We start from the raw sequence: 14,190 nt of genomic DNA on the forward strand, positions 1-14,190 counted from the left end.
CCAAAGGTTTCCCAGGAAACCATACAAATGGCAAAATGAGTCTTTCTCAGGTGAGGGCAAGGTCAGGTTTCAAAACCTTCTCATGGGCCATAGCCACAGTCAATATTAGAATATAAGTATAAGTGGTATTAATCAAATCATTACCTTATTCGTGTAATCGAACATCAAGTCTGTACAACCGACGGAATAAGATCCATTTCCTCTGGGGATTTTAGTTTGGCCAAACCTTGCAGCAGCCATCAGAGCTTGTAGTTTATTGACCCGTGCTGGAAAACAGGTCAATATTATTTCACTTGTCAGCCATTACACCCCAGACTTTATTACACAAAGAAACTCCAAGGGAATCAAGTGACTACCCATAGTTTCCTGCCTCCATTTCTCTACTAATTAGTAAAATAGACAAATAATTATTGAGGGCCTGCTGTATGCGAAGTACTGTGTGGGGAAAAAGATGGCGGTCGACATAGCCCTTTTCCTAAGGTGCTGAGGATCAACACCTCCTAATCCTTTCAGCCTTGCCCTTACCTTCTACTCCTATCTGGAGCATATTAGAGACCACTTCCCAAATCTGCTTTTCCTAAACATGAGCTTTATCGACCTTTCAGATTTGGGCTCACGACTTCCCACTGGAAGCCTTCCTATTGGAACAGCAAAGCCTATGGTCCAGAATGAAACTAAATGACCATCTCCCAACTCCCCCTCTTCATTTTCCAACCACATAGCATGCAACTCCAGAATTCCCTAGCTTGAGGATCTCAAGCCAGAAATGTGGGAATCATGCTACTCTCCTAACTCTTTCTCCTCTATCCCCTACCTCCAACCAAGTTCCAATCTCTAACATTTGTTTTTAGCTTAGGATTCTCTCTCCAATGTATCCTTACCCCACTAGCTCAACTGACTCAGTTACACCTTCACGGTTCTTGACCGGACAGTCGCCATCTCTCCCAAGTGTCCTGTTCACCTTGGATCCTGACTCCTTCAACTGCATCTTTCACACAACTCCTGGAGTGATTTAAAGCATGAATCTCACCAGGCAATTCTTCAAATCCTTCAATGCTCTCCTATCATCACCAGGTATTTTTTCTTGAAGGGGGAATGTATTGGAATCTTTCTGGAAGGCAGTTTGTAGGTTATATTTAAATCTACACATGGCTTCCAGTGTGGGGTGGCTTATCTTTCCAGTGTTCGGGGGTTGAAACTCGTAGAGGTTCACAGGTACACAAGTTAAATCTCAAGTTCCCGGGCACTGTAAGAAAGACCCTCCATGATCTGGAGGTCCACTGGCTCCTCCTCTTCTTCTGCTTTTTCCCTTGTTATCTCCCTCCCTGTGCTCCAGCACTGCTGAGTGACACACTGGACTGTTCCATGCGTCTACACCTTAGTAAATGCTGTTCCCTGCGCTGGAAATCCCCATGGCAAACTCCTATTCAACCTTTAACATCTTGATCAGATGTCAGGTCTTCTCTGAAGCCTTCCCTGACCACCACCCCAGATTTAATCGTTTCATCCTCAGTATTAAATCAATTCCCTGTATATATTTTAATCTTTCTTCCTATCATATTAGATTAAAATTATGTGTCTGCACACTCTGTCTCCTAAGGCTATTTCGTAAGAGCTGCATCCATATCTTTGTATCCTCACATCTTTAACACAATGTCTAGCACATAATTGGTGCTCAAAAAATGTCTGTGAAAATGAGCTAAACTAAGCTTTTCACTGTCACTGGGTCTCTTTTGTTTCTGCTAAATGCTTTATGGCACATATATATATATATATATTTTAATTAATTAATTATTTATTTTTTGGCTGCATCGGGTCTTCGTTGCTGCGCGCGGGCTCTCTCTAGTTGCGGTGAGTGGGGGCTACTCTTTGTTGTGGTGTGTGGGCTTCTCATTGCAGTGGCTTCTATTGTTGCGGAGCACGGGCTTTAGGTGCACAGGCTTCAGCGGTTGTGGCACGCGGACTCAGTAGTAGTGCCGCACAGGCTTAGTTGCTCCGTGGCATGTGGGATCTTCCCGGACCAGGGCTCGAACCCGTGTCCCCTGCATTGGCAAGCGGACTCTTAACCACTGCGCCACCAGGGAAGGCCCATGGCCTCTATTCTTTTACCCACCCACTCTTGAAACATTTTCTCTCTCTGGTGCCAAAACCCTTCAACACACCTGCAGTTTCACCTGTTCCCCTTTCTAACCCCCAGTCAAGTCCACATGTAATTTCAGGATGGTGAGTCCATATATCAGTGTATCTAGATTCAGCTTGCCTGCTCCTTTCCTTTTGTCGGACTGTGAGAGGTGATTGCTTTGCTGGACAGATTCCTTTGCGCTTCCTATCACAGTCTGCCTCTGCCACGTAGACACTTGGAACTATGTTAGGCATGGTGCCTGATATCATAGGGTATCTCTCAGAAGGGTTTGGGGTCATGAGAAGAAGCCCACTGACATCCTCCACGTTAGTGTGTGAAGCACCTGCCAGCGATGAGCCTGTCAACGCATGAGGCCTTGCTACTCAAAGTTGGTCCATGGACCAGCATCATGCGGAAGCTTGGAGACGAGGCTCTTAGGCCTCACCCCAATTCTACTGAATCGGAAAAGATGCGCCTATTAAAGTGTAAGGAAGCACTAGGCTAAGATACCAGACCACCTGGCCTGACACACGGTCAGCAATTCATGGTCAAATGGCAGGAGGTAGTTCCGAGGAAGGCAGTGGTTGAGATGAACGGACACTGGTGTTGGAGCCAGGTGATCCTATTTTGGATTCCAGCTGTATATCTTACAAGCTATGATGCTCTGCCCTAGGCAATTATTTCCCCTCTCTGATCCTCATTTGTAAAGTGGAGATAAAATCACTTGGCCAACTCTCAGGACAGCTGTAAGGATAAAGTGATCATCTAAGTCAAGTAGCTTGCCCAGATCGCAGGCCAGAAGAGGCAGACAACTGATGTTATTTGCCCCTTCCCCTAGAGTTAGCTAACTCTGGTTACCCAAATTCAAACCTGAGGAGGAGTTTCAGCAGATCTACACTAGATCATACCATTTTTCTCTGGGTAGTTTCGAAATCCACGGTGTTTCCTCAGAAACTTTTTTTTAAAAAGCTTTGCCTGTAAGGCTAACATTCTAGGGTCTATTTAGAATTACAAAAGGCTTTATCTCTCCTATTTAAGACTGTCTGCTGAGCGGTCCTTCATGCTGTAATAGGGAGACGTCAAGTCCGGAGGACAGTAGGGTTGGCCTTCTGTGACCTGGGTTCTGCAGTGTTGCCATCCACAGGCAACCATGGCGTGGCTATAGGGACTCTGGCTCACACAGTTTGGTGAGGAGCCCCAGAGAACCCACAGCTACCTTGGAGGCACTACCTCTGGAATTGGGAGTTCAGTTCTAGAGCCATGGGCATGCTTCAAGTTGCACAAGTTTCCTCTTGTGAGATGTCAATTCTACCTAGGCTCTGGAAACTTTTTCCACTAACCTCGGAGTGCCTGGTCCTCTAAAACCTGCTCTACCAAAAAGCCTCACCCAGCGTTCAGGAGCCCAGGCCAAGGTGAGGCTACAGGGCTGCTTATTCCAGGGCACCTGACCCCTGAAAAGGTCTCAGGAAACTTTAAGCTGACCCAGGTTTGAGTGTAGGCCTCCAGGGCCCTGTGGCTGGTGAGTGCCAGGGCAGCTGCAGAAAAGGTTCAGCAAACAACAAGGTCCTACTGTAGAGCACAGGGAGCTATATTCAATATCTTGTGATAAATCATAATGGAAAAGAATATGAAAAAATATATATATACGTATAACTGAGTCACTTTGCTGTACAGCAGAAATTAAACACAACATTGCAAATAAACTATACTTCAATAAAATAAACAAGAAAGAAAGAAAGAAAAGAAAGAAAGAAAAAGAAAGAAAGAAAAGGTTCACCAGCCCACAGCTAATCTGGTTATGGTCCTGGATTTCCCATTCTCTAACCAACTATCAGCACTCATCACGAAGGAAGAGGCAGGGAAGAGACTTGCCAGGTTGAATGGCCACTCTGTAGATGATATAGTTTCGTGATTCAGAACTTACAAATGTCACTTCCTATTTTTCTTCAACTCTATTTTAATAGGAGCATTAGAACCTATGGTATGCTATTAATCTTATTATACATTTTTGGTGATGTTCATTTATCAAATAGTCCTGATGTTCATTCCTGGGGTTGGAGATGGAATGTACACATGCTAGGAAAATGACATTCTCTTATATGGCTTTATGTCCTCCATTAGCAAGTGGGATATCTCTAGCCATGTTTACAAACTTTTTGGCTGCATGATCATATTTTCTATGTATTCATTTATTAAGAATGATACAAATAATCATCTATTATTTTCATCTTTTATTGAATAAACTATTTCTAATAATTTTAAAAATATTTATGCATTCATTTTTGAGTATTTCGAATGAATGGGGCATTGGGCTCCAGGCTGGGATGACAAAGATGAATCAAGCAGTGTCCTCAAGTTTCTGACTGTCCAGTAACAGCTTTCCAGTGATTTTCAGACATGAGGGAATAGAGAACATGTTTTGAAATTCCCACTGTGTACCAATAAAAAGCGCATGATGTAAATGTCTCCTAGGTAAGAATTTGCTCGTCATGTAAGATGTTACCTGTTTTCAATCTACAGATAAGGTAATGGGAGAATTAATTTAACCTTGAGAATTAATTTCACCTCCTTGAGCTTGACTACAAACCCTCCATCTTAGTCACCAGTGTATTACGCACACCTCAGTTTTCTGATAAGTATTGTTGCATGAATGGACCTGTGAGATATGATGCCATTTCCTATGCAAACATAGTTAGAAGATCTAGTCCCTTTTCTGCTGCTGCAATCATTTCCCCAACTATGAAGTAGGGCCAGATTTGTAAGGCACTGGTTAGGAAAGATCTTTGGTAAATGTCACAGTAAGGAGTCACCCATCAAGACTGCACAACTAGATCCAGGGCTACCACATCTCCCCAGGTGCATGGGTCTGTGGGTACAGACACTATGGCACCTTGCAGAGGCCACTGACGCTGCTCACCTGAGGAGACTAGATAGAGAAGTTCATGCATCCCAACCCTCTGGGATTAGCAGGAATTCACAGAGCTCCAGAAGGAATCGCTTTTCAATCAAGGTTATTCTAGGTGACAGTAGATGTCCCTGTCTAGAGATGGCTGTCCCATTCTGGCCACCACTCCCAGGCTTGACTAAGCCTCCCCCTCTTCTCCTTCCCTCCACCCTGCAAAGTAAGAAAGAGCAAGGGATGCACATCCATTCTCATCTGGAGCTCCGAGTGCCTACTGGTCCCTGCTTCTGCCTGTCATTAGATAGAAAAGATTGTCCCCCTCTGGATCCCAAACTCTAAATTGCCATCTTCTCACACACTCCACCGTCAACCAGGACTACACCTGTTGATCAAGACACCTGCCTCTTCTTCACCTTCGTGGGGGCAGGTTTGGGGTTGCCTCTGAAGGCACTGAAGGGGAAGTGTGTTACTGTACCGAGAGGGCTTGGGTCAGGGCAATGAGGTATAGAAAGGGCGGTGTGGACCTTCTCTACGGTGACTGCGAGCTGAGTTTCCAGCTTGTCTGAAAAGGCCTCATCCTAGGCTGTCCTGCAGTCCTGATGTTGAAGAAGAAGGCACTTCTCTAGTTTCATGAAGAAGAGGAAAGAGGGGCTTCCCTGGTGGCGCAGTGGTTGAGAATCTGCCTGCCAATGCAGGTGACACGGGTTCGAGCCCTGGTCTGGGAAGATCCCACATGCCGCGGAGCAACTAGGCCCGTGAGCCACAACTACTGAGCCTGCGCGTCTGGAGCCTGTGCTCTGCAACAAGAGAGGCCACGACAGTGAAAAGGCCCGCACACTGCGATGAAGAGTGGCCCCCGCTTGCCACAACTAGAGAAAGCCCTCGCATAGAAACAAAGACCCAAAACAGCCAAATAAATAAATAAATAAATAAATAAAGTCAGGAGCTCTTTAAAAAAAAAAAAAAAAGAAGAAGAAAGAGTGAGGCCCTTCCCCGTCCCCCAGGAGAACTGAGGATCTCATCTTCATCAGAATCTTCTTATAAGTCCACACATGCAACTTCCCTGGGACCACTTCGAGTCTGGCAACAGGTCAGTAGCTCAAGCCCTTGAGCAAATATACCTCTTACCTGATGATTCAATATGGGAAACAGGATTTAGGTCTTGCCAGTAAAAAGGATGAACCAGCGTGAGGCAGATGCAGAGGCAGAAAAGCGCGTGCAGTTTGGGTGGCAACATCTTGGAAGCTGAGCAGCCGTTTCAGCTTAACCTTCTTCAAGGCAGATGATTAAAAGGAAAAAAAAGACATGCAATAAAGAGGACTTAAATAGGCTAACCTATCAGTGAGATTAAGGGACTAGTAACATGATTCCGTGTGTTATAAAGGGAGAAGACATTTGGAAAAAAACAGCACATGCATTTTCTAGAATGGGTTTTTGGTAGGCACTAGGGTGTCAGAGTTCTTGGTCATGCTGGATTGCAGAGCCCAGAAATAACACTTTTAGTTTATAATATGAGGTTTTCGGCCATAGTTCCCTAACTTTGTAGCAGTCTAGTTTGGTTAGAAAGAAGAGCATCAAACTATAATAATTTTATCACATATCATAATCATAATAATATCCAAGGGCATGTCTAGCACATAGTAAACCCTCAATATGTTTTGGCTAATGTTCCCATCATATTTGTAAAATAATCATGTTGCAGCAGCTCGGTTTGTTTTTGGTGCTGATGATGTTATATTTTGGGGGATCTCTATAACCCTGCTACAACTGAGAGCCTCCCAAAGGCAGGGGGCAGATCTTACTTGCTGTCCCAAAGTGCCTAACAGGGGTCCTGGCATGCAGCTTGTGTGGGATAAATGTCGGTAGAACTGATGAATAAAACCGGACTTGTGGCAATAATAAATTATATTACACGGAGGCTCTTTGCTAACATCTTAACAGCAAAAACTATCTTGTATTTGTGAATCACTTTTCCCCTTGAAAATTTCTCCCCTCAACTTTTTGGGGTGATGGAAATGGTCCAAGCCATCACCACCTCTCTCTTGAATTTTGCAGTAACCTCTAAAGTTTGTTTATAAAACTTCATACAATATATTCAACTTCCATTTTTAATTTGAAAATATATTGTAAATATCTTTTCATATGAGTACATAGCACTACAATTTGTCTTTTTATTTAAAAATGGCACCTAGGAGTTGCTAAAAAAAGTTTGTTCACTAAATAGATGATAATATTGCTAACATTTGAACACTCACTAAGTGCCAAGCATTTTTCAGTTTCTGGCACATGGCCCCTTACTCAATCATCACCAAAACAATCTGTCAGGGAAGTTTAATTATCCCCATTCTATTGATGAGGAAACTGAGGCCAGAAAAGTTTAACTGACTTGTTCTAATCACACAGCTAGCAAGTGCTGGAGGTAGGGCTTAAGCCCAGATTGCCTGAGTGCCTGCTTTCACCCACCACATGGCATCTTGATATAATGTCAAATTCTGTTCACTCTAAAACCAAAATCTTCTAAAGTTAATGAACAGAACAGTTACTTTAATGATGCTAAACTGGTCAGAGCTGGATTGAGAGATGACTTAACAAAGAATTAGAAATTGTTCTCCAAAGAGATGAGAATCCGTCTCATTGTTCTTGCCTTAATTTATATTGGAGCAACATGCCAAAGACCCTTGGAAACTTCAGAGTACTGTGTATGAATCCCGAGACATAGCTAAGTTTCCCAAATAAGCAATAGAAGAAGTTGCACTGAAGCCAGGCTGAATCCTCACAAGCCTTCACTGCTACCCCTCTGTTACAATGTCACAACTTGGTTTTTCATCAAATAACATCATCCACAGAAAGTATTTACCACTCCTGGTGCTTACAGCCCAGGCTGAATAAGGGGAGTGTCGTTCAGCCCATTTGGAAGATCACGAGGGATGAAGAGGTGAAAAAGAGAAGACAAAGTGAAACACATAAGGAATCAACAGTGATTTTTAGGAACCCTGCACTAACCCCCAGAAGGCTCACTTGCCCGTAGCAACTTGGGTATTCATCACATCTTCCCTGTCGATAACCTCAGGAAGAATTAGAGACAGCCAACGGCTAGCAGGGCTTCCCCAAGTCCTCCAAGCAGGACTGGGGTGCTCTGCCCTCGCCATGATTCCTACCAGACCAGTGCCAGGGCCATCACCTTTTGTCCTTATAGTGGAACCGGCAGAGTTAAGGCCAGGTGAAATGGCCCGCACCAGTTCCCTGCCTGACCTCAGGCAGGCTGCAAGGCTCTTGCGGAACCTTTGAACACGCTGACTCCTGAGCCCCATCGCAGACTTTCTGATACAGAATCTTCAGAAGGCAGGTCCAGGCATCTATATGTTAGCCCCCTATGGGCTCTGGTATAGCCAGTACCAGGAGGCAGTGTTTGGAAATGTCTGCAATGGAACAGTAAGAGTACTGTTTGCTGAGTTTTTTCATCACCCTATATATGTGCTACCTGACCTCATTCCCAGAGTAATAATTCTCCAAATAATTTAATGACTGGCTGCCTCATTCATTCATTTGTTCACGAATCCATTTACTCAATTTTAAGAGTGACTATGTGTCAGTCACTATGTTTGGGATTAAAAGATTTCAAAAATAGATGTGATTTTTGTCTTTAAAATCCCTAGCAGGAAAAGCGATTGTCGAACAGTCATAATGAGTGCTATAAGAGATTATTCACAAGATGTAGTGGGAATAAATGTCTAGCAGGCATAAGAGAAAAGAAGCACATTTTAGCATCTCCATCCGTCCTTCTGGGGACGAAGATCACTGACACACAGTAAGGCTAGGTAACCTGCCTGGGGTCACAGGGTGAGCGTTTGGCATGGGCGGTACTAGATGGCGGTCTTCTTTCTTTACTCCTGTGGATTGAATGACAGAAGGACCCACACATGATCCCTCTTCTCTGGCCGCCTTCCCAGTGCCTCAGATGCCCTGTCTTTCCCTGTTCCTCTGATGTGGGATGGAATGATATACCGAGATGTCCCCAGCTGACTGCACGAAGCAGTGGCCAACTAATACCAAAGTTTCCCTGCAGCCAGGAAGGGAGGTGTCCTCTGAGCCTGGCTCCTCCAGGGCACAAAAGGAGCAGGCATTTCCCAGCTCAGCTAGCAGACGCTCACCTGTCGGGGCACAGTCAGGCGGCAGTGGCACAGAGGCTGCATCCTCTTTGCTTGGTACATTCCATGCATGTCTGCATCCGGGTACTATCAACCCTCTACTGCAAGACTGTTGTATAATGTGCAGAATTGCTTCCCCCCGGTAGCCTGTGAGCTCCTCCAGATCAGGGATTGGTCGCATTAGTCTTTTTATTATTGCTGCTTAACGAACAGCCCGGCATATAGCAAGCACTAGTAAATGTTTCTTGAAGGAGGATGAAGAAGGATGAAGGATCCTGCCTTCTTTTTGGTTTGGGCCACCAGGTGGCCCTGAAACCCATGCGCGGACCCTCCGCCACCAGGTTCTCAGTACACAGAGTGGGTGGGGTTTAACCTCTTGGGCTTTAGTGCCTACATCCCAACTGCCTGGGTCTGAATCCCAGCCTCGGTGTGACCTACGAACTATGGAAACCTTCTGTGCCTCATTTTCTTACCTGTAAAATGGGTCTGAGGATGATAATAATATTACTCCGGGTTAAATGAGAAATATATGTCCAACAGCATATTTGCACGTGGCTAAATGCAAACATTAGCATATTCATTTTGCATCCCTGGCATCATGCATCGCCCGTCGTAGGTAAGTAGTCGCTCAGTAATGCTAACTAAATAAAAGCTAAGGTGTCAATCAGGTCCTTGACACAGGAACAGAAGGACCTTTCCTCTGTGGACTGCAGTGACTCCGAGGGCACCATCTCCTCTGTTCCTCGGTAGTTCTGCTGAACAGATCTTCGGGCTTCATAAGGACTCGCCTTTCCCCTGGGCACTATAATTAGCATTTCTCCTACATTTCTTAAGGAACTTTGTGTGAGCTGCCCTCCTTCCCCTCTTTGGATGATTAGTGATCTGGTAATACCTAGGGCATCCCTGTGGTTTACCATCATGGCCTCTCTCAGGGTGACAGCTCCCTAACATAACGAGCTGCTAATAAGTACTGGGGTGTTCCGGAGCCTTTCCTCATTAACTTCTAAATAACAGCCCTTTCTCCTGGAGGCATCTTCTCAAAGCCCCCCAAAAGTTACTCTAAAGGAAAGACTCATATGCTAATGGGGAGAAATGTTTTGGAGAAAAGAGGAGTTTTAATGTCCTCCTAATCAGATCCCCTGAGCAGTAACCCACTCTGGCTACCCCCGCACCTTCTGGCTGCCAAGCTTCAAACAAGAGTAAGTGAGCCTGCATTTTATCATCAGTTAGGGCTTGGATGATTCAGAGTATGGTTTTCAGTGTAAGATCTGTGTTTGGGGCAGGAGATGGTTAATAAACAATACTTAAGGGTGGGGTGGGGTGAAATCTCAGAGCAAACAGTCCTTTTCTTGGAATGCTACCTCTTCTCAGAATTGAAAATAAAAATGGGATAACTGTTCTTTTCTGAAAACAAATTTTCTCGAACTGTGGGGAAGCAGAAGCCAGTCCTTTCTCAGGAGGTGTAACAGTGAAACAGGCAGTTCTGGATGAGAAGTCCGTTTGAGACTGAATCACTGATGCTACGGCAGAAGTCTAGCTAAGTAATAAAAAAGAAGATTTTGATATTCATTTTGTATCAGTTTTATATTTTCTAAAAAGCTGAATGAGAACTCCTTGGACCAGTAAGGGGACTTGATGAAGCATGGCTTCTGGAAGAATCAACAAACACTCCTGATTAACGTGTCCCAGGCATCTGAGAAGAGACTCGGGGTTGGTTTTCCTGCATCTGCACTTGTTGATTTTGGTTTTGATTGGCTTTAATATTAGGCAGAAACTCTTAAAGATAGAGAAATATTTCAACTGCCACTCAGACCTTCTGAATCCAAATCTTGATCACTGGTTTGGTTTAGAAAATAAAGAAGGTGATATGAGGCATAAATAATTATCTTTTATTGAGCATCTACTGTGTGCCAGCACTGTCTAGCTGGGTACTTTATGTAACCTCTAGTCCTCACAGGAAGAATAGAGTTAGGCTGGTGTTATTACCTCCATTTTACAGTTAAAACACTGAGGCTTGCATTTGCAGCAACATGGATGGACCTAGAGATTATCATACTAAGCAAAGTAAATCAAGAGAAAGACAAAAACCATATGATATCACTTATATGTGGGATCTAAAATATGACACAAATGAACTTATCTATGAAACAGAAACAGACTCACAGACATAGAGAACAGACTTGTGGTTACCAAGGCGGGTGGGAGAGGGAAGGATTGGGAGTTTGGGATTAGTAGATGCAAACTATTATATACAGGATGGATAAACAACAGGGTCCTACTGTATAGTACAGGGAACTATATTCAGTATCCTGTGATAAACCATAATGGAAAAGAATATGAGAAAGAACATATAACTGAATCACTTTGATGTACATCAGGAATTAACACAACATTGTAAATCAACTGTATTTCAATAAAATTAAAAAAATAAAAAGCAAACAAACAAACACATGGCGGCTTGCAGATTTGGTGACTCAATATTGACTGGTAGGTTTCAGTGGTTTGACTACCAAGCCCCGCCCTCTGAGGCACATGAGGAAAAACCATCAGTACAGTAGGCTCTGCTTTTTACTTAAATATGTACATTTATACACCAATAGAAAAAAAAATCTAGATGAATATAAAGCCAGAATATCCTCAGTGGTTACATTTAAGGGGTAGGATTATAGGTGATTTTAGTATTCTTTTTCTAATTTGTCAAGAGTGAACATGCATCACTTGAATAGGAAAAAAAGAAAAGAAAAGAAACAAAACCATAGCTCTTTCCTGGGGCGACTAAATCTAAAAGCCTGGCTTCCTGTCAGAAAGAAGATACACCCTTAGATATTTTAGGTCCAATTCAGGGACAATGTTGGATCTGAGACTTTGCTTTAGAGCACTAATTTTAGGAGAAAGGTATGCTTAGTTTCAGTTTAAAAGTTTGGGGTGTGTTTTCTTCCTGAAAGAATCAGTGGTTTGTGGTCATTAAATTTCAAATTAGTACCCATGAGCCAGGCACTGTGCTAGGCAATTAAGGGAGTCCCAGTGTGTGTGTGTGTGTGTGTGTGTTGTGTGTGTATGGGGTGGGGGTGAGGTGCAGGATGACAAACAAAAGAGAAAAACATGCTTCAAAGAGTGCCCAGTTTTGTGGTCTAGCTGAAGATAGACATAACCTACTCTAGTTCAGGTCAAACTAGGAGACACTAACTAGTCCAATCCCGGTGTTTTACATACAAAGAAACTGAGGCCCAGAGAGGGGAAGCAACTTGCCTGGAGCCACACAGTAAACTAGTGGCCTCGTTGGGACCAGAAGACCTTGTGCCCTGATCACCAGGCAATCAGGTTTGCAGTGAGGCCTGCCCTATAGGTGAGGAGCATCTGCGCTCCTGTGAAGAATGTGGATCCTGGACAGGGGACCTAGGGGCTTCCCAGGGCAATGGGAAGGGCCTGAGTTTACAATCAGAAGGATCCACTCTAGCTGGTCATTGCATGTCTGGAACCTAAATCTCCTAATCAATGGAAAGGAATGTACAGTCCCTATCTTGTAGGTTGATGAGGTGAGAAAATGCCAGCACAGAGCCCAACCATCAACCCTCAATGAGTTCCCCTTTCCCTTCTTCCCCAGGAACCAGATTACCTCCATTTGAAGCAAAGTAGGTTAGATTCTCAAGACTACATCCTGAGAAAGGAAAGAGCCCAGAGATCTGAAAGCCGGTGACTGTGTCCTCCTGCATTGCCAAGGCAGGGCCAGTGGTGCAGGCTCTGATTCCATGGGGTTTCTCATCCTTGGCACCATTGACACTTGGGACCTGGTAATTCCTGGTTGTGACGGCTCTTCTGTGCATCATAGGATGTTTAGCAGCTTCTCTGGCTTCTACTCACCAGATGCCAGCAGCAGCACCCTCTCCCCTAACTTGTGACAAGCAAAAATATCTCCAGACATTGCCAAGTGTCCTCTGGGGAGGGGGGAACTGCCCCCAGTTGAGAACCATTGGGCTACATAAAGGGCAGGCAGGCACAGGCAGGGGTCTGTCTTACCTACGAGATGGGACAAAACCACGCCCTCAGAAAGAATCAGGGTTGAAAATTATCTACTTTAAGGCAAATAACTGTAACTCTGAGCCTTCTTGCTAAGCAGGCAGGTGTATCTAACAGTATACGTAGTCTTTGTTTGTTCGGTTTACAAAGATATGTGAATTCTTCATCAATGCATTCAGTGTGTTATATGTATGCATCACCGCATTTGCCTTTCATCTTATTCTCCAGTTCATCTAGTTGGGGGTCTTCCCATGATGCCCTTGCTGGAGTCTGGAGCCTGAAGCCCCACCCTTCCCCCCAATGCCCACAGGACTGTGTGTTCCTCTCTGATGGTGCTGACTTTTCCCGCAGTGTATATCGTCACAGCAGCCTATCCACCAGAACATCCACTCACCCTTCCACCCATTCAAACACCTACTAAGCACCATGTGCCGAAATACTAAGTGCTGAAGGTATGGCTGGCTTCTACCATAAGCATACAAAACCCCATGTAGGGGTTCTTTTCCATTTTTCCCCCAATAGAATGAAGCTTCTTCTGCTAAAGGTCCAGTACTCTTCGTCTTTTAAAATTTCTCATAGTTCTATGTACATGAGGAGGGGGGTCCTTAACAAGACATTCCTCTGGTTTCTGATTAATTTCTCTAGCTTTATTTCTTAAGTAAGCTTTTTTTTTAAAATGTGATTTTATTATAAGCAGCCACCCATCTTCTACAGAAGAATTACACATTTTAGGTAAATATAACCAAACATTTCCCATGTTGCTAGAAGGAAAACAGAGCTTCTTGCTTTTCTGAAAAAAGAACTACTATAATTGGCTGCAAGTCACTGGTGTGCTGGGACACTGGCTTCTTTTACCTTCTGATGGTCATTAAGATCTCTGGGAGGATGGCCATGAGGCTCTCGAATCCGGACACAGAGGAATAATTCATAAGAAGTCTTTTATTTCTCCAAGTTCTCTTTCTGCAGAAAAGTGCCTTTTTCTCAACCATGGGGTACAACTT

At 44.1% G+C, this 14,190-nt stretch overlaps 1 protein-coding gene across 4 annotated transcripts in view; it reads right to left on the reverse strand.

Annotated features, from left to right (window-relative positions):
• Window positions 1–14,190, reverse strand: part of PLA2G7 (phospholipase A2 group VII) — a 43,242-nt gene that overhangs the window by 12,613 nt on the left and 16,439 nt on the right. For 3 of the 4 annotated variants that reach the window (XM_082347630.1, XM_082347631.1, XM_082347629.1), the window contains exons 2-3: window positions 6,153–6,295; window positions 145–266 (exon numbers count right to left, since the gene is read on the reverse strand). In XM_082347630.1, the coding sequence (XP_082203756.1) occupies window positions 145–266; window positions 6,153–6,261 (231 nt within the window). In that variant the 5' untranslated portion in view covers window positions 6,262–6,295. The remainder of the gene's footprint in view (window positions 1–144; window positions 267–6,152; window positions 6,296–14,190) is intronic. The other variant, XM_082347632.1, reaches the window with a different exon arrangement.

This window comes from Balaenoptera borealis, assembly GCF_965194805.1.
Source record: "Balaenoptera borealis genome assembly, chromosome: 12".
Classification (NCBI taxonomy): domain Eukaryota; kingdom Metazoa; phylum Chordata; class Mammalia; order Artiodactyla; family Balaenopteridae; genus Balaenoptera; species Balaenoptera borealis.